This window comes from Pristiophorus japonicus, chromosome 11 (genome assembly GCF_044704955.1).
Source record: "Pristiophorus japonicus isolate sPriJap1 chromosome 11, sPriJap1.hap1, whole genome shotgun sequence".
In the NCBI taxonomy this organism is placed as follows: Eukaryota; Metazoa; Chordata; class Chondrichthyes; family Pristiophoridae; genus Pristiophorus; species Pristiophorus japonicus.
The window spans coordinates 77,422,100-77,442,882 of record NC_091987.1 but is presented as its reverse complement, the minus strand read 5'-3'; the positions used below and the strand labels follow the sequence as shown (position 1 = coordinate 77,442,882).

Genomic DNA, 20,783 nt, shown 5'->3' with positions numbered 1-20,783 from the left:
CCTTCCCTCCTCCTCCTCCCTCCCTCCCTCCCTCTCCTCCCACCTCTCTCCTCCTTCCTCCTTCCCTCCTCCCTCCTCCTTTCCTCTCCTCCCTCCTCTCCTCTCTCCCTCCCTCCCTCTCCCTCCCTCCCTCCTCCTCTCCTTCCCTCCCTCCCTCCCTCCTCTCTCCTCTCTCCTTCCCTCCCTCCTTCCTCCCTCTCTCTCCTTCCCTCCCCCTCTCTCCTTCCCTCCCTCCCACCTCCCACCTCTCTCCTTCCCTCCCTCCCACCTCGCACCTCTCTCCCTCTCTCCTTCCCTCCCTCCCTCCTCTCTCCTCTCTCCTTCCCTCCCTCTCTCCTCTCTCCCTCCTCTCTCCTCTCTCCTTCCCTCCCTCTCTCTCCTCTCCTTCCCTCCCTCCTCTCTCTCTCCTCTCCTTCCCTCCCTCTCTCCTTTCTCCCTCCCTCCCTCTCTCCTTTCTCCTTCCCTCCCTCCCTCCTCTCTCCTCTCTCCCTCCCTCCTCCTCCTTCCTCCACCTCCCTCCTCCTCCTTCCTCCACATCCCTCCTCCTCCTTCCTCCACATCCCTCCTCCTCCTTCCTCCACATCCCTCCTCCTCCTTCCTCCACCTCTTTCCCACCCCCCTCCCCTCGCTGTCAGAAACACAGACACTGACAGACAGTGAGTGAGAGATAGAGACACACTGGCGGTGGGGGGGCTGTCCCAGCACGCTGTTGGAGGACTCCCAGTGCTGCAGCCAATAAGTAGAAAATGTTTTGTTTTATTTTATTTAAAAAAAAATGTTTTTTTAATTAATTTTTTTTGATTGAATTATTGGTTGATTTATTGATGTATTTATCATTTATTATTGATGATGGCTCTTTATTTGTAAAACTGAAGTGTTTAATGTTTGTAAACTTCCCTTTAAACCGCTCCCCCCCCCCCCCATTCCCTACGCCTGATTTGTAACCTACGCCTGATTTTCTAAGTGTAGACAAGATTTTTCTGAGCGTACAAAAATCTACACTTACTCCATTCTAAGTTAGTTTGGAGTATGTTTTCACTGCCTAAACTTTCAAAATGGGCGTAAGTGGCCGGACACGTCCCCTTTTGAAAAAAAAATCTTCCAAACTGAAACTGTTCTAACTGACTGGAGCAAACTAAATGCCGAGAATTGCAATTTCTAAGATACTCCATTCTAAACCAGTTGCTCCAAAAAAACAGGAGCAACTCGGACCGAAACTTGGCCCCATTGCATTGGAACTAGTGTACTTTAGTTTTTTAGGCTTTCCAAACTTCTGTTGTGGTGCTCTTAATTCCTCACCTCAAATCACTGACAGAACCCGTAACCACCAGTATTGCACCCTCAAAGTATTATATAACTCAAAATAATCTATCCAGACACAATTTGAATTTAGAAGAACAAAATAACATGAACATTTCACATGCTCACCATTGCAGTTCAATAAAATTGGTAAACAAATGAAAGGTATATTGGAATAAAAACTTGACATAAATGACTTTTGGTAATGTGTTTGTTAGATTGATATTCTTTCATGTTGCATTTTACATTAAAACAAACTAGCTTGCATTAATTATAATGTACAAAAGTCTTAAGGCTAGATTTTCCTATCAGCCCGCCAGTGCCCAATTGCCGCCCAAAAAACTGACAAGGCTGGGAAGATTATTGCCGGCGAAAACTTCCCGAAGAAATTTTTTTAAATCCGCCCAGCGAAAAATATGGGCCTTGTACCCCCAATCTGGGTGGAAAAGTGCAATTTCAACTAGATTGGGGGTGCCTAAAGAAAATGGGTGAAAAATGAAAAAATCTAATAATATTTACACTGAGCTTGGGCCTAACATCAAAAAAAAAGTTTTTACAAAAAACCTAACTAAAAAATCTTAAACATTCCCAAGACACTTTTAAATTAAATTACCCCAACAGATTTTGAAAATAAATAGTAAAACCAATCACTTACCTTTTTCTTGCAGACCTACTTACCTACAGCCCAGCTCTGCTGATCCTCGTGGGCAGTTAAAATTAAAAAAAATATTTACCTACGGGTCCTCACATAGCCCAAGATCGCACCAGGGCGATCTGTGGATGGTGCACGCCGGCGGTCCGCTCCCCAGCGGTACTTCGAAACCGTTGGCATGCCTCAGCTGGGGAATTTTTCACTGACCCGGTTCTCGCCCAAAACGGCCAATGCCGCCGAGAAACCGGGTGGTGAAACACTCGAAATCCGAGCCCTTTATCCCTGATAAATGTATTGCGACAGGTTTCTTTGCTCTGAGGTCATGAGATGGCATTTCCTCTCACTTCAGTGCATTCATTTTGTCACAATTCACTTTTCCATTTTTTCATTGTTGAGTGTCTGATTAAGTGCCTATAATCCAGGGTGTATCAGCTTTTTCTCCCATTTAATGAGGATGCTTTGACAATCAATTAGTCTTTTTAGGTTAGACCTTTCTGAGGCATCTGAAAAGGCTCATGGCCTTCTTTAAATCTCTGCACGTTCATGGTTGGAGAAATCCTATATTTAACTTAACATCCTGAAGTGCACTACCACAATTGCACCCTTGTTCTAGGTATAGAGAGCAGAGCTGTGCTTTTGCACAGGCTTTTCTCATTTTTGGAAGAAGTTTCTGTCTCTTTATCTGCTTATTTTCTTGTTTTGGGGGAATTAGGAAGAAGTGCAATAGGATCAAACTGATGGCTGCAGAGTGACCTTGCAAACATTGTTTTTCATATCTTCTGGCTTATCTAGAAAATTGGCCTTTTGGTTCTCTTGAATAAGGATGGCCTCCTCTTCCAGACACATGGATGACTTCTTCGTGCAGCTTTGTCCACTTTGGAATTGATAATCTACTTACTGAGCAGGAGAGACTGGTTTGTTTTATCTTGTAAACTAGCCACTGAGGCTTCGGGACATTTTATGGAATTAATTTGCCCTTTCGCAATTACATTTTTTACTGAATAAGACCTGTAAATGTTTTGACTGTTCCCCTCCTGCCTTTGTGATTATGCTGTGAGAATGTCATATTTGTAATATCACACCCGAGGCAAATGGTAATACTGGTTGGATTAGAGAAAATGGAATTCCTCCATTTTGGAGTAAGTTTCACTATTGTGCTGCATGGATTTTTATGGTTGTATATGTGCTTAAGCTGATCTTTGGAGCGTTTATTTAAAAAAAAATGAAATTAGTTGTACTATTTTTAAAGAGTCAAACTCCTGTTCATGGTTTACTTATGCTCGAATTGTTGCATCGAGTTGAAAAAAAGACTGACCTAAGAGTGCTTGCTAACTTTTATAAAAGACCACAAGAATGGGAAATCGTGTGGTGCATGACATCTGTTTTGATTTCCCTTGTTAGAATGTCTTTTTTATCCATGAATAGATGAAATTTTAATCAAAAATCAATACAGATATACTTGGTTGTGCTTTTAATAATAACTTCTTGGGCGGTCTCTCAAATCGAGGATGACTTGCTTCTACACCGAAAAGGAATGTTCAATGAGTTCACAGGTGTTTTAATGAAGGACCTAATATTCCAGGCCCCGAACTGCAAATTGAAGGGTGGAAGATGCCTGTGCATGGATTTTTTTAACGTGTGGTGGCCGTTGCACACCAGCCACCACATGGGCTTGACAGAGCTTGGTCTTGATCGAGTGGCAAGGATTAACCAAGACGACTGGAGACCAGCTCTGCTGCACACACCCAGTGCGCGCACATATCGCAGTGTGGGCTGGCCCGTCCTGCCCCTGGGCTTGCGCCTCTTCTGGGCCCCGAACACACTCCTCTCCTGGGCTCTGATCACATCGCGCTGCAATCTCTTGCTGCTCCTGCTGTATCTTCCCACACTCCAATCATCGACCTGGGTTATGGTGTCATCCAAATCAGTCGCCCTTTTCACTGCCATCACCCTCCTGCACCAGCTCATGTTGCTCCGTGAAGTGGTATGCTGCCATGCTGTCCAGGGGCCGCTTGCCGCTTGCCTTTTATGGCCCCGACCTGCCGCTGGTGTTTCCTCGCAGGTCGGGGCTGCCACGTTGTATATGTGTGGGAAGAATGGTGGGAGAGAATCACTCATGAAAATAACTTGCCATACTGAAGACACTTTTTACATTTAGTACTTTGGCAGTTCAGCTCACAAATGAGTGATGGGTATGCAATAGCTCCAGTGCTTACAATGCTAAAACTGGCTTTTTTAATCCCAGTGGAAGAATAATAGACCCATTCTGTGATTCTGCCTTTGCTTAAACCTGCTCAAATAGTCCAGTGTAAAGTTGATAGATGGGTGTTGCAATTTTGTAATTCAAATTACAGAAACGCTAAATTTAAAGGGTCTTCAAGTTTGCTACTATAACGGTTACAGCTTTAAAAAGTTTATAATCTGCCCAGCCAGTTTTACTTCTAACAATGAAAAAGCTCATATATTTGGTGCCCAGTAGAAGTTTCTTTGTTAGCCTTTAGTCAGTACTACATAAATATGTTAAGCCAATTAGAAGTCTCCTTCCTGAATAATGTAGGTAGCTGGGGAAGAAGAAAAGTTATGTTATGAATAACTGATATGAATTGTTTTTTTCTCTCTTTTTCCTCTTTTCTGTTTTGCACAGAATCGAGAATGAGCAATCCGTCAGAGTCTATCAAGCCTTCCTTGGATGGCAATGAAGGGAGCACAGGTTGGAACTCTTGTTCTTTTAACCCTTTCGGTGCTGAATGATTTTTACAGAGCTCTTGCAAAATAATGCTTGATTCATGTCATGTAAATTTCACCTTTTTGGTATCGGACTGAAGTTTGCATTATTGACTATATTGCCTGCTGAATGTGAAGGTCCAATTTAATACAAAAAAATTAGCACACTAATAACTTTTTATAACTGTCTACAAACACCCGAAACATTGAAAGTTCTCCAGATCAGAGTTTCATTTACATTGCGACTGTATGTTGGTATAAAATCTAGGTTGATGTTCACAGTATCGAGTTTGTTTCACAGTGAGATCTGTACAAGATTTGCTGAACTTGACGGTGAAATATACTGGGAAGTTCTTGTGGTGTATATTTTGTTACTAACGACTTGAATTGTAAATTTCACCTTCATTAATCTACAGTCAGTGTGTGCTGGATCTTAATCAGATAGCTATATTCTTCTCGTCTGAATTTCTTTTGAGTAACCTGATATACGACAATAAAATAAAAAAAGATGTTCACTTCAGCATTGTTAACCAACACCACATAATCCCCTGCACCATCTGTCTTGTAGTTACAGGTGCAACGTCGAGAATCCGGAGTTCTGGAATCCGGACTCTGGGACGATCGGTGCCAGGGTTATCCGGAATCCGGACCCGACTACCCTGTCGATCTCTGGTTCCCGCCGTTGCCCGACCTCGAGTCTCCTCTCCCCCGCTCACCTCACCGTTGCTGCCCTTACCTCAGGCCTCCTTGCTGGCCCGCCCGGTGACCTCCTTGGCAGGGCCCGCCCGCCCACCGACCTCCTTGGCGGGCCCCTACGACCTCCTTGGCGGGGACGGCCCGAACAGCTCCTTGGTGGGAATCCTCCCCCACCCCCCCCCCCCCCCACCCCAGCCCGACGCTCCGAAATCTGGAATTACCCGAACCTGGACTCTGGTGTTTCTGGATTCATGACATCAGAAAGAAAATTGAAAGCCCAGAATCTGGAACGGCCTTGGTCCCGAGGGATCTGGATTTTAGGCGCTGCATTTGTATTTCGCTCCAACTCCGTGCCCATTCAAGTGCACATTTCTCTGCTTTCTAAGATCATGCTCCTTCAAAATTTAAATTTACACTTTATTGCTGACTTGTTTGTTTTGTCTGAGTTGTGCTTGCAAACAAAATGATTTTGGGATTAAAAGAATATAATTAGAAGATATCAGATATGGAAAAAGTAAACATATTTAATCTTGGATGTACAGTATTACATTTGCAACACTAATTTAGTGTTGCTCGTCACCAAAAAAATGTTTGGACCAAATCCTGCTGTATTTTTTAAAATATATTAATTCTGAGGATCTGTGTATTGATAGCAAGGCCAGTATTTATTGCTCATCTCTAATTGCCCTTGAAAAGGTGGTGTTGAGCTGCCTTGAACCACTGCAGTCCATGTGATGAAGGTACTCCCACAATGCTATTGGGTATTTTGACCCAGCGACGATGAAGGAACGGCGAATGACCAAGTCAAGATGGTGCGTGCCTTGGAGGGGAACTTGGAGGTGATGCTGTTCCCGTGCACCTGCTACCCTTGTCCTTGTAGGTGGTGGGGGTCGTGGGTTTGGGAGGTGCTGCCGAAGAAGCCTTGGCGAGTTGCAGCAGTGTATCCTCTGGATAGTAGCATTGCAATCGTTGGAGAAATACTACCAGCGATGCCTCCGTAAGATCCTGCAAATCCCCTAGGAGGACAGACACACCAACGTCCGTGTTCTCGATCAGACCAACATCGCCAGCATCTAAGCACTAACCACACTCGCCCAGCTCCATTGGACGGGCCACATTGTCTGCATGCCCAACACAAGACTCCCAAAGCAAACTTTCTACTCTGAACTCCTATACAGCAAACGATCCCCAGGTGGGCAGAGGAAAAGTTTCAAGGACACCCTCAAAGCCTCCTTGATAAAGTGCAACATCCCCACCGACACCTGGGAGTCCCTGGCCAAAGACTGCCCTAAATGGAGGAAGAGCATCTGGGAGGGCGCTGAGCAACTCGCGTCTCGTCGCAGAGAGCATGCAGAAAACAACCGCAGGCAGCGGAAGGAGTGTGCGGCAAACCAGACTCCCCACCCACCCTTTCTCCAATGACTGTCTGTCCCACCTGCGACAGACTGTAATTCCCGTATTGGACTGTTCAGTCACCTGAGAACTCACTTGCAGTGGAAGCAAGTCTTCCTTGATTTCGAGGGACTGCCTATGATAATGCAACCATGATACACCAGTGGTGGAGGGAGTGGATGTTTAAGGTGGTGGATGGGATGGCAATCTTTATCTTGCTTTCGATTGGATTTTTAGACTGCTTTATCTTGGATATTGGCGAGCTTCTTGAGTGCTAATATCCAGGCAAGTGGAGAGTATTCCATCACAGTCCTGTAGTGCCTTGTAGTGGGTGGAGAGGCTTTGGGGTGTCCGGAGGTGAGTCACCTGTTGCAGAATGCCAAGCCACTGACCTGCTCAAGTATGCATGGCATTTATGTGGTTGGTCCAGTTGAGTTTCTAATCAATGGTCACCCCCTTCCCCCCCCCCCCCGGATGTTGATGGTGGCACTTGTGTGGCTTTAATTGTACCACTTATCAGCCCAAGCCTGGATATTGTCCAGGTCTTGTTGCATGTGGGCATACACTGCTTCATTATCTGAGGAATTGTGAATGAAGCTAAATACTGCAATCATCAGTGAACTTCTGACCCGGCCTTATAATGGAGATAAGATCATTGATGAAGCAGCTGAAAATAGTTGAGCTTAGGATTCTGTCCTGAGAAACTCATGCAGTGATGACCTGGGCTGAGATGATTGGCCTCCAACAACCAGAGTCACTTTGCATTGTGCTCGGTATGACTCCAGTCACTGGAGAGTTTTCTCCCTGATCTCCATTGACTTCAGATTTACTTGGGCTTCTTGGTGCCGGTGGGATAGGACACCCAGGGATGGTGATGGAGGCGTCTGGGACATTAGCTAATGGGTATGATTCTGAGGGTATGACTCTGTTGTTGCTTGACTAGTCTGTGGGACAGCTCTCCCAACGTTGACATCAGTCCCCAGATGTTTGTGAGGAAGACTTTGCAGTCGATTGGGCTGGGTGTGCCTTTGTAGTGTCCGAATTCAATGCCTAGATTGCAGCCAAGTAGTCTGTCTGGTTTTATCCTTATTCTTTGTAGCAGCTTGTTACAACTGAGTGGCTTGCTGGGCCATTTCAGAGGGCAGTTAGGAGTCAACCACATTGGTGTGGGACTGGAGTCACGGATAGACCAGGCCGGGTAGGGATGGCAGACTCCCTTCCCTAAAGGCCATAGTGAACCAGTTGGGTTTTTACAACAATCCAACCACTTCATGGTCATTTCTATTGATACCAGCTTTTTAATTTAAATTCACAAACTGCCATGGTGTGATTTGAACTAGTGTTCTCTGGATTATCAGCCTAGGCCTCTGGATTTTTTACTGGACCAGTAATCCAAAGAGATTAGTGTACAGTATCATGTACATTATTGCAGTTTGCATTCAACATGTATTTGGCTCGCTGACACAGCCAACTATTTCAGCTTGCAGACTCTACTAACATCAGCAAAGCAGAGGCTGCTGGGATTGTTGGAGGTTACTGATCATGGTTGGAATTGGGATTGCATTTTTGCCCACCTTTTTTTGGATTCATGACCGTTCCAGTATTGGATTAATGAGGTATGCGGGTGAGCTTTGAGCTTTCAGGATCAACTGTTTCAGTGCAAACTGATTGGGCTGGCAGGAGCAGAGTAACCTAGGGAACTATTACTGCTGTGGATTGAAGGAGGCAGTGAGAGAGGCAGTACATTCACAGCAGTGTAATTTGGGGACTCAACTTCCATTATTCATCAGGAATGCATTTTATTATGACCGATAGCAGTTTAATTCTTCAGGCATGTAATAATTGTAATATGCTCCGTTTTAGACAATGTTGAAGTGCAATCGGTTTCAAAGAATTGAGAAAAGGAAATTTGTATATGGTAATTGGAGGGGCTCTCGTCAAATTATTTCCTGGTTTTATGTAAACCAAAGGTGAAGGACCACCATGAAGAGACTTTAAGATGTTGGAGCTGAAATATATAATATATTTTAGTTCTAAGATGTATTAATAAGTCAAAGATGAAAATTTTTGGAAAATTTGTAGAGATTACAATTAAAGGAAACTGTTCAGTAGCATTGTTTTTCAAAAGTAAAACTTCTGATTCATTTGTTATCCTATACATTTGGCATTGTTCAGTTCATCAAATCTCAAACTGGATTTATTTTTCAGTTGAGCATTTGACACTTTGAGCATCATATTGCATTATTTTCCCTTGTCAAATGTCCATAAACCTCGATTTTCTGTTCGGTAAATCTAAGTTAGAATCCTAACTTAGTGTCTTTACTCCTTTTGGTTAAGAAATCTCTAACTGTACCATGCTAAAATATAATTTTAACTGATTTTGATTTTTCCTATTGCATTACCTGCAAGACTTTATGATCTGTGTGACCTTGAGGAATGTCTTTTCAGTCATCAACCCCAATTCAATATATTTCTAGTCATAATTAGGGAACCTGTTTCAATAAGCAGCCAAGAGAAATCCTAGTAAACTAGAGAAAATGAACGTGATTGAAACTGTGTTGGCAGGGCAGCTGTTTCTATCTGTGGAAAGACAGCCTGTGGAACAACAACTTACTTTATCTGAACTGATGTGCAAATCTTGCACGAGGAAGGATAAGCATAAAGACTGGACCAAGTTTTTAAAAGTAGGTTAGGCAGAGAGCGCATGTGAACATCCCACTCTTCCGGCACTGTGTCTATGCATACTCACTTAATTATGATTGATATGCTCACATCTTTCATTTGTGCTTCATTGTCATAGGCAGTCCCTCGGGGTCGAGTATATTCCTTTGTGCGAGCGCTTTTTCTTTTTTTCCCTATGCTCTGGCCCATGCTTTCGTGCTCTCTTCTTTTGCTCACTTTTTTTTTTAATACTCTTGCTCTCTGTCACTCGATCTCTTGTCCTCACTCTGCATGTGTGCTCTCTTTCCTCCTTGGTTTGCTCATGCTCAAGTTGTCTTTCCAAGTGTACTGTCTCGTGCTTGCTCTCCCTCACTTTTGCGCTTTCACTGCTTTTCTGTCCCTCCCACACTCGTTACACTTTTAAAAAGTAATTTGTTGGCTGTAAAGTGCTTTGGGATGTCTTCAGGTTATTAAAGGCGCTATATAAATGAGAGTTCCTTTTTCGTTATTCTCTTTCGTGCTTTTTCCCGCAACTTTATTTTTGGTTTCTCATGCACAAGCTCTCTTTCCTTCCTTTTGCTCTTGGGCTGGTGTACTCTCTTTTTTTTTTGTTGTTGTTTTCTCTAGTTCTCGCTATGTCTCACTCACTTCTTTCTCCCTCTTGGTTTTTATCATTCTCCATCGCTAGTGCTTGCTTGTGCTCTCTGGTTCTTACGCACTTTCTCCCTGTTTCTCGTGCTATCTTGTGTTCACTTACTGTCCTTTTTCTCCCATGTCTTTTCACTTCGTGTGTATTCCCATGCTCTTGTGTACTCTTTCATGCTCTCTATTTTGCTCTGTCTTTTACCTGCTCTGATGTATGTTCTCTTCCATTTGCTTTTGTACTGCTCACATACCCTCAGCTACCAAGGCCCTAAGCTCTGGAATTCCCTCCCCAAACATCTCCGCCTCTCCTGCTTTAAGACGCTCCTTAAAACCTCCTCGTTGACCAACCTGCCCTAATATCTCCTCATGTGACTCGGTGTCAAATTTTGCTTTATAACACTCCTGTGAAACTGAAATGCCTAGGGAGCAATGTTCCCTCTAAGCTGTGTGGTTCGCGCGGTCATGCAGTAATCTGTAAGATCCGGCGCTGGCCGCTCACCAGCTTTTACATTGTAAATACCGCGCATGCGTAGAAAAGAAACCGGCCATGCAGAACAAAGCTCCGCTTACAGAAAAGTCTGCATGGGGCGTTTTACTATGTTAAAGGTGTTATATAAATACAAGTTGTTGTCTTAATTTCGCTTTATGTCTATGCTGTCTCTACTCATAGTGAAGTAGTAACCATTTACTGATGACATCATGGTAAATACTGGTCCAATTTCATTTGTCCATGGTAAAGGACTTGATTTTTTTTTTAGGGTATGGCCAGCAGAAAATTTTGCTGGTGAGCCTGTTGACTGAATGTACTGACTGAAATTTTGATTTATAGAAAAAATAATCTATTCAGATTTAAATTTTATTTGTAGCCAAGATCAACTAGCGAAGGGAAAAAGAAGGCAGAAGAAACTAGGAGGTTAGAGGGGGAAAATCCCGTCTCTCCCCCTCATACAAGGAAGTTGGGGAAATACGGAGGAAAACAAAAATATGACTAATCCAGGTGGCTATGAGAAATGTGTTTTTGTTGTAATTACAATAATGGGTCCAATATTCTTCTGTATATACAGATCTTGGATTGGTAACACATTAAAAATATTTGTGAGTGCCCTGTAGTGATCTACATTTCAACTGCTTGTCTTTATAGTTGAAGGTTCATTGCTGCACAAGTACACAAATGGCAAAGTAGTGGAAAGTACTCCAATGTGCCATGCTGTGGTGTGATAGGATATGGATTTGTCCTAGCAGCATCCCACATAGGAAGTTTCTAGTCTGCCATGTATTAAAATGTTTATTGATTGATGCTTAGGTGTAGTTTGCCCGCCTACCCTCTTGATCTGGGATTGGTGCATGAAATGTGGAAATAGAAAAGAGAAAATGAACAGGATGACACAAACGACTGAATCATTATAAAGGACAGTGGGGTAGAAAAAAATACATAACATTTTTGCTTAACTGGTCATTAACATTTGAGGTAATTGTTTCGAACAGTTTTTATTTGCTCATGATCACCCACATTTTTGTTTTGTCAGCAGCAACATTGTTTTAAGGTGTTTTATAAACTTCTAAAGTCTGTCATCTGAGTATACCTCTAGTTGGGTGAGGGTCCATATATAATTACCTTTTTCAAAAAGGTGCAAAGAGTAATTGGATGAGGGGATGTTAATAACTGTACCATGTATGTGGTTAGTACAATAGTTTTGGAGGGAGCTACACCAAGAGTACTGTAGATTTTATGGCAAAGACCATGGATGGTCCCTAAATATAATGAAAATATGACACCTGTTACTTTGGTTTGGAAGCTTTGTTCAGCCCCTTTCTGTTAATATTTTTTCTCTCTCTTTGTGTTTGTGTTTTGGTCTCCCTCTTCCAGGTGCCCAAACAAATGGACTGGATTTCCAGCGGCAGCCCATCCCAACAGGAGGCCCAATCACAACAGCACAGGCCCAGGCCTTACTGGGACAGCTGCACCAGGTATAATGTGCTACAACTAGAAGAAATAATTTATGTTGCAATTCAAATTTCCTTTCCTCATTTAAGAAAACTGGATTGCAGTGAGACCACAGAGTACAAGGGCCTGGAGTTTCTGCATTATTTCCACCCCGATAACAGCTTAATCTGGATGCAATCAAATCAAATCATGCAAAAAATTGCAGAATTTTAAGCATGAGTGATTTGCACAAATAAATACTTTATGCCCCAGTATCTGCAATATTTTACACCAATTCAACATTCACTTGGCCCGAACCATTCCCCGTCCACAAAACTGGCCACGTCCCCAGGCCAGAAAGTTAAGTTTCTGCCGATTGCACTCATTCAGGGGACGCGGGCGGTGCGGTTTCATCACGTTACACCCAGATTCCCAGCCGCACAGGCACCCGTGATCAGTGATTAATCACCTGACTAGCAACCAATTGATGCCACAGGTCTGCCGTGCTATTACAGAAATGATCAATTAGTTAAAAAAGTTGAATTGTTCATTTCCTGGCAATTCCACCCTAGCACCTAGCATGTTGGTCCCTTAGAAGATGAGAAGGGGGATTTAATAATGGGAAATGTGGAAATGGCTGAGACCTTAAACAATTATTTTGCTTCGGTCTTCACAGTGGAAGACACAAAAACCATGCCAAAAATTGCTGGTCACGGGAATGTGGGAAGGGAGGACCTTGAGATAATCACTATCACTAGGGGGGGGTAGTGCTGGACAGGCTAATGGGACTCAAGGTAGACAAGTCCCCTGGTCCTGATGAAATGCATCCCAGGGTATTAAAAGAGATGGCGGAAGTTATAGCAGATGCATTCGTTATAATCTACCAAAATTCTCTGAACTCTGGGGAGGTACCAGCGGATTGGAAAGCAGCTAATGTTACGCCTCTGTTTAAAAAAGGGGGCAGACAAAAGGCAGGTAACTCTAGGCCGGTTAGTTTAACATCTGTAGTGGGAAAAATGCTTGAAGTTATCATTAAGAAAGAAAAAGCGGGACATCTAGATAGGAATAGTGCAATCAAGCAGACGCAACATGGATTCATGAAAGGGAAATCATGTTTAACTAATTTACTGGAATTCTTTGAGGATATAACGAGCATGGTGGATAGAGGTGTACCGATGGATGTGGTGTATTTAGATTTCCAAAAGGCATTCGATAAGGTGCCATACAAAAGGTTACTGCAGAAGATAAAGGTACGCGGAGTCAGAGGAAATGTATTAGCATGGATAGAGAATTGGCTAGCTAATAGAAAGCAGAGAGTCGGGATAAATGAGTCCTTTTCGGGATGTAAATCGGTGGTTAGTGGTGTACCACAGGGATCGGTGCTGGGACCACAACTGTTTACAATATACATAGATGACTGGAAGAGGGGACAGAGTGTAGTGTAACAAAATTTGCAGATGACACAAAGATTAGTGGGAAAGCGGGTTGTGTAGCGGACACAGAGGCTGCAAAGAGATTTAGATAGGTTAAGTGAATGGGCTAAGGTTTGGCAGATGGAATACAATGTCGGAAAGTGTGAGGTCATCCACCTTGGGGAAAAAAAACAGTAAAAGGGAATATTATTTGAATGGGGAGAAATTACAAAATGCTGCGGTGCAGAGGGACCTGGGGGTCCTTGTGCATGTATCCCAAAAAGTTAGTTTGCAGGTGCAGCAGGTAATCAGGAAGGCGAATGGAATGTTGGCCTTCATTGCGAGAGGGATGGAGTACAAAAGCAGGGAGGTCCTGCTGCAACTGTACAGGGTATTGGTGAGGCCGCACCTGGAGTACTGCGTGCAGTTTTGGTCACTTTTCTTAAGGAAGGATATACTAGCTTTGGAGGGGGTACAGAGACAATTCACGAGGCTGATTCCGGATATGAGGGGGTTACCTTATGATGATAGATTGAGTAGGCTGGGTCTTTACTCGTTGGAGTTCAGAAGGATGAGGGGTGATCTTATAGAAACATTTAAAATAATGAAAGGGATAGACAAGATAGAGGCAGAGAGGTTGTTTCCACTGGTCGGGGAGACTAGAATTAGGGGGCACAGCCTCAAAATACGGGGGAGCCAATTTAAAACCGAGTTGAGAAGGAACTTCTTCTTTCAGAGGGTTGTGAATCTGTGGGATTCTCTGCCCAAGGAAGCAGTTGAGGCTAGCTCATTGAATGTATTTAAGTCACAGATAGATAGATTTTTAACCGATAAGGGAATTAAGGGTTACGGGGAGTGGGCGGGTAAGTGGAGCTGAGTCCACGGCCAGATCAGCCATGATCTTGTTGAATGGCGGAGCAGGCTCGAGGGGCTAGATGGCCTACTCCTGTTCCTAATTCTTAGGTTCTTATGAGACCCCATTGCCCCTGTTCCACTCACAAATCGATTATGTTCAATTACGGTGCTTAACTGGACTAATTCATGGGAGATTTTATGTTCAAGCTTATGCTAATGAGTTTATGCGGAAACTTGGGGGCATAACTTAACCGTGGCAAAACTAATTCCGTGTCTGGCGCAATCGGGGCACAATTTATCGATTACTGTCGCTAGCGGAAACTCCAGGCCGTGATATTTTACTGAAATAATGAATTGATAGTTGTGTCATAGTTCAGCTGGGGTTATGCATTTTTTTTTAAAAGCCCCAAAATCTGGGATCTGATGCAAGTTCCTATTTGAGCTTCTGGTTACTTACAAAATTAGTTAGTTGAGTATAACCAGGTATTATCTAATGTGTCACAGGATTCAAGTGGCACTGAATGATTGATCAGTGTTCTCTGAACTCTGCTATATGTATTACATTTATAATGTACATAATTTGTTATAGTTGCCTGATTAAATACAGAGGCAACATGCAGTAAGTTTGGTTTTTGTGTTGGAACACATTTGAGATTGTGTCTTGATGCAAAATGAAGTGGCATGATCTTTTGGCTATATTATATGGGAAAGTGATTTTGCTTTGTATATATTTTTGGTATTATGGCAAATTACATTGTGCAATCTACTCAGCATAAGTGTCTCCTGCACTATGGCATGCATGTTTTGGATCAACGTTGCATAGTTTAGCGAGAGTGGACCACTTCTATGGTACATTCCACTACTTTTATAAATTATGTGAAATGTTCCTTTTGAGATTTGGCTTATAAATTGTACTTCTAATTCAAATAAAGGACTGTTTTAACTTGGTAGAAAGTTCTATATTGTGACCAGAAAAATGTGGAGGTATGGTGGTTTTTTTTTGGATAGCAGTTTTCAGATGTTCCTGCTTGTCTGTTGCCTTTTTGAGGTTGTCTATTGATCAGAATTAGTATGAGAGTTTAGTGACTGCCAATGATCTTTGACACAAACAATCCAAGTGCACTGGGGTAAAACCTTTTGCCATTTTAGCATCAAAAAATTCTCATTATCCCAGTAATTGTGGAAATTACAGTCTCAGCAGCAAATTGGGAGAGCTTATCAGTTTATATATGTAAAGGTGATGGACCTTTTTACATGCGGCAATTTTTATTCTACTGCAACCTGTGGAAGCTGCACGGCTTACGTCAATGAAAACATTCCTTGCAACTTGAATGGCATTCTCACTGTTCGCTTGTTTGTGACTTCCCTATTGCTTTTGTTTTATTTCAATTTTTCAAGGGCCCATTTATTTTCGTCTTTTTTTTTGTCGGTTCCTTCCAGTTGTCATCTTAGCAAAATGTTTTTCATGTACATATATACTGTATTGTCATTTTCTTGTCACTTTAGGTTAACTACATGTCAGATGTGACGAACAGATGCTTATATGTGAGTTTTCCCACCTATAATATTTATTGAGATTGTTGGGACTATGTGCACTATTGCTTGTTCAGACCTGCAGGGCTTGTGAAGCACCTCAATTTACGTTTTTAAAAAAAAAAAATTCTGCTAGAAATTTATATTTAAAAAAAGAAGCTCTTAACATAATAAGCTTCAAATGTTCTTAGTGCTTAATTCCCTAACATATACTGGCAACTAAAAGGACCATTTCAGAGCATATAGTACATCCAATGTGTGGCTTTTGGGTATGCACGTTTTAACCCAAAAATTAGTAGTGAAGGTTGTCATATTGAAAGCTTCAATGGAATCCTTTTGAAATTTACCCCGTCACAAAATTGATTTTTGAGAGTTCTTTCCAGGCAGAAGGAGGGGGAGGAATCGCTCCTGTTTTAAGAATGTAGTAGCAAACTTAAACTTGATTTTGCGAAAAGTTTTCTTACATAAACTGGGTTTCAAGTTTAAAATTGGCAGCGAGATTCATGACCTGATTGTAACCCATTCCTGCTTGATAATCCCCACAGGTGCAGTTTGTTAGATTTAAAAAAAATAAATAGCTGAACCACCAGTAGCCTTGAATGCAGGCTTTCTGCCTTTACTTTTGTGCAATTCAAGAGGATTTGATGGAGTATGTTGCCATCTGGTTAGATCCAGTGTTTTGAAGTTAAATATTCTCTCTAGGTTGTATCAGTTTCAGGTGCTCAAGATGCATATACCACAGCTCATGACTATAACAATGTACTATGACATGCAGAGTTCTGAATGTTTTCTCTGGTACTAGGTTGGACAAAAACTGCCTTGTCTGTTTTACACCAAATCAAAAGGTATGGTGGATGACTTGAATTAGTGACTGATCACCATAATAGTTGAAAGTTGAAAATATTCTACTATATTCTGCTTCAGCTTGGCTGAGAACTGCTGGTGTTGTCTCCTTTAGGAAACAATACATTAAATATTTTGCATGAAATCTGGTCGATTTTTATTTTCAAACAAACAAAATGCATAGAAATCTACAGTTTGAATTGATGCAAAGTCTGCAGATGAGCAAACTCCCAAGATTAAAATTAAAGAGAATGGTATGACTATAATACAGATGATAAAATGTAATATACAGTGAAGCAGAATGCTATAGTCCATAGGATTAATCAGGAACATACTGCTGGAAAAGAAAGTCTTCACAATATAGTGAAGCCACCTTAAGAACATAACATAAGAAATAGGAGCAGGAGTAGGCCATTTGGTCCTTTGACCCTGCTCTGCTATTCAATAAGATAATGGCTGATCTGATCTTGGCCTCAACTCCACTTTTTTGCCTGTTCCCCATAACCCTTGATTCCCCTGCAGTTCAAAAATCTGTCCAGCACAGCCTTGAATATATTCCATGACTCAGCCTCCACAGCTCTCTGGGGTAGAGAATTCCAAAGATTCACGACCCAATAAGAGAAGAAATTCTTCCTCTCCCTCTTAAATGGGTGACCCCTTATTCTGAAACTATACCCCCAAGTTGCCTCACGAGGGGAAACTCCTCTCAGAATCTGCCCTGTCAGGCCCCCCAGAATCTTATGTTTCAATAAGATCATCTCTCATTCTTCTAAACTCCAATGAGAATAGGCTCAACCTTTGCTCATAAGACAACCCTTTCATCTCTGGAATCAACCAAGTGAATCTTCTCTGAACTGCGTCCAATGCAAGTATATCCCTCCTTAAATAAGGAGACCAAAACTGTAAGCAGTACTCTAGGTGTGGTCTCCCCATCGTCGTCTAGAGTTGTCGCAATACTTCCCTGCTTTTATATTCCCCATCCCCTTTGCAATAAAGGCCAACATTCCATTTGACTTCCTAATTACTTGCTGTACCCGCATGCTAACTTTTTTTCATGCAGAAGAACCCTCGGATCTCTCTGTACCACAGCATTTTGTAAACTCTCCCCATTTAAATTAGTAGCGCTTTTTATTTTTGCTACCAAAGTGGATAACCTCATTTTCCCATATTATAATTCCATCTGGGAAATTTTTGCCCACTCACTTAGCCTATCAATATCCCTTTGCAGATTCTTTGCGTCCTCCTCACAACTTGCTTTCCCACCTATCTTTGTATCATCAACAAATTTGGCTACATTAGACTTGGTCCCTTCATCCAAGTCATCAAATATAGATTGTAAATAGCACTGATCCACTAGTTGCAATTTGCCCACTGTAAAATTACACATTTATTCCGATTTTCTGTTAGTTAGCCAATCCTCTGTCCATGCTATTGGGCCCAAGTTTCCACATGATTTGCGCCTGATTTTTAGGAGCAACTGGTGGAGAACGGACTATCTTAGAAATCGCAATTCTCCACATTTTTTTTTCCGCAGTTCTAGTCGGGTAGAACAGTTCTAGTTTGGAACAGAATTTTTTCTTCAAAAGGGGGCGTGTCCGGCCTGATTTCAGAGTTTCCACAGTGAAAACGTACTCCAAACTAAAGTAGAATGGAACAAGTGAAGATTTTTGTAGAACTGAAAAAACCTGTTCTACACATTAATTTGTAACCTGCGCCTGATTTTTTAGGCGTCCAGAACGAGGTGGGGGGGGGAGAAGGGAAGTCATTAAATTCTATAATAAATCCTTATTTATACTTATACAAATATTATACAAATAAATCCAACCTGAATAAACATTTCTAAGCAAAGAAAAGATTAAATAAACCATCTTTCTACCTGTGTGAAAGTGCTTCAGGCAGGCCTTTCGGGACCGAAGGCTGAACGGGCCGGCCCGAGACTTCGGGCAGGGCCCGTCCCCAGCACCAGATTTACAGGTAGGTGGCGTTGGGTCGGGTCGGTTTGGTTTGGTTCGGGTCAGGAGGGAGGGAGGTCAGGTCGGATCCAGTCCGGGAGCGGGAGTCGGGTCGGGTCGGAGCGGGAGCGCGGGTCGGGTCAGGTCCAGTCGGGGGGGCGGGGAACGGGAGCGCGGGTTGGGTCCAGTCGGGGGAGCGGGAACAGGAGCGCGGGTCGGGTCGGGTCCAGTCGGGGAGACTGGGAGCGGGAACAGGAGCTCGGGTCGGGTCCAGGCGGGGAGGCGGGGAGCGGGAACAGGAGCGCGGATCCAGTCGGGGGTGGGGGGGTGGGGGGAGAAAGAAGAAACGAGTGTCGGGTCTGGTCCGGAGGCAGGGGGGGGGGAAAACAGGAGCTGGCCGTGGGAGGAGCCTTATTCACGCAGCCCCAGTGAGGCCATTTGGCCAGGGCTAGGGGCTGCGTGCTTCGGGCCCCTCCCACACAGTTCGGCGCCTGGAGCGACTGCACTTGCGTGCCCACTGTAGCGCACATGTGCAGAGGTCCCGGTACGGTTTTCAGCGCAGGGACCTGGCTCCGCCCCCCTACAGCTCGTGCTGGCTGCGCCGAGGGCCAGTGGACCTGCAGGGAGGTGGAGAATACGGAGGATTTTTTTAGGCGCACTTTGTGGCGCGAAAAATGGGCGTCCAGGTCGGGACTGCGCCGTTCTAGGCACGTGTGGAAACTTGGGCCCAATATATTACCCCCAATCCTGTGAACTTTTATCTTGTGCAGTAACCTTTTATGTGGCACCTTATCAAATGCCTTCTGGAAATCCAAATACACCACATCCACTGGTTCTCCCTTATCCACCCTGCTCGTTCCATCCTCAAAGAACTCCAGAAAATTTGTCAAATATGATTTCCCTTTCATAAAACCATGCTGACTCTGCTTGACTGTTATGATTTTCTAAATGTCCTACTACTTCCTTAATAATGGACTCCAGCATTTTCCCAATGACAGATGTTAGGCTAACTGGTCTATAGTTTCCTGCTTTCTGCCTCCCTCCATTTTTAAATAGGGCCGTTACATTTGTGGTTTTACAATCATCTGAGACCTCTCCAGAATTCAGGGAATTTTGGTAGATTACAAACAATGTATCCACTATCTTTGCAGCCACTTCTTCTTTTAAGACCCTAGGATGCAGGCCATCAGGTCCAGGGGACTTGTCCACCTTTAGTGCCATTAGTTTATCTAGTACTTTATCTCTAGTGATAGTGATTGTTTGAAGTTCCTCCCTCCCTATTGCCCCTTGATTATCAATTATTGGGATGCTTTTAGTGTCTTCTACCGTGGAGACCGATACAAAATATTTGTTCAAAGTCTCTGCCATTTCCCTGTTTCCCATTATTAATTCCCCAGTATCATCCTCTTATATAAACTTGCATTTATATAGCGCCTTTCATGTAGTAAAATATCACTAGGGGCTTTACGGGAGCGTTTTCAAACAAGGTTGACATTGTGTGACCTCATAGTTGCATAATCAAGCAACTGATAGAAGATCTTTAAGTAAATTATTTCACTAAAAAGGCTTATGATATCCTTATTTCAGAACTGGTTACACCATTGGGTCAAAGTTCAATTCTCATTGCATGGGCCATGGCATCTGGGTTATGCCTCTCTTGAATCTTTATCCCATGCATATTGACTCTCTATGGGGACAGTTTTTAAATTCCCTCTCGCCCCCATGCACACAGCAGACTGTCTGGCGTCCGGCTGAGGAGGAGGGGGAAAGAGGTTTAAATCAGCAAATCTGCAAAATTCAACACCAACCCACTGTGACCGTGCCTGCTTCTGCTTTATCTGCGCCGGGTTTGCGGCTGTCTGAGTAACTTACTCTCGAGACGGGTCCGTGATTTAATATGTGTTTCTTGGTTGCTGGGGACTATCCTCAACGGCACCCTTCTATGGCCTTCTATCGCTGGCTTTTCTGCTCAGCCAGCCTGTCAATCTGGATGGCTGCCAGGTGGGAAATGGAGTTAAAAAAAAAATGATCATGAGGTCTGCGTTCCTGGCAATTCCGGGTCCCCCCGAGCCAACACGTGGCTCCCCGTAAATATTGGGGCCTATTTTTCTTGTATCGAATGTTTATTTTAAGAGATCAACCTGACACGTATATGTACGTGTGTGTCTTTATTCTTCTTCCTTCCTTTCCTCCAT

General features: G+C 43.2%; 1 protein-coding gene across 11 annotated transcripts in view; it reads left to right on the top strand.

The window, feature by feature from the left end:
- pou2f1b (POU class 2 homeobox 1b) overlaps positions 1-20,783 on the top strand; it is a 186,258-nt gene that overhangs the window by 63,691 nt on the left and 101,784 nt on the right. For 4 of the 11 annotated variants that reach the window (XM_070893580.1, XM_070893583.1, XM_070893582.1 and 1 more), the window contains exons 2-5: positions 4,596-4,661; positions 10,936-11,066; positions 11,937-12,037; positions 15,767-15,805. In XM_070893580.1, the coding sequence (XP_070749681.1) occupies positions 11,054-11,066; positions 11,937-12,037; positions 15,767-15,805 (153 nt within the window). In that variant the 5' untranslated portion in view covers positions 4,596-4,661; positions 10,936-11,053. Of the gene's footprint in view, positions 1-4,595; positions 4,662-10,916; positions 11,067-11,936; positions 12,038-15,766; positions 15,806-20,783 lie in introns of those variants that run through there. The other 7 variants (XM_070893575.1, XM_070893578.1, XM_070893576.1 and 4 more) reach the window with 5 other exon arrangements.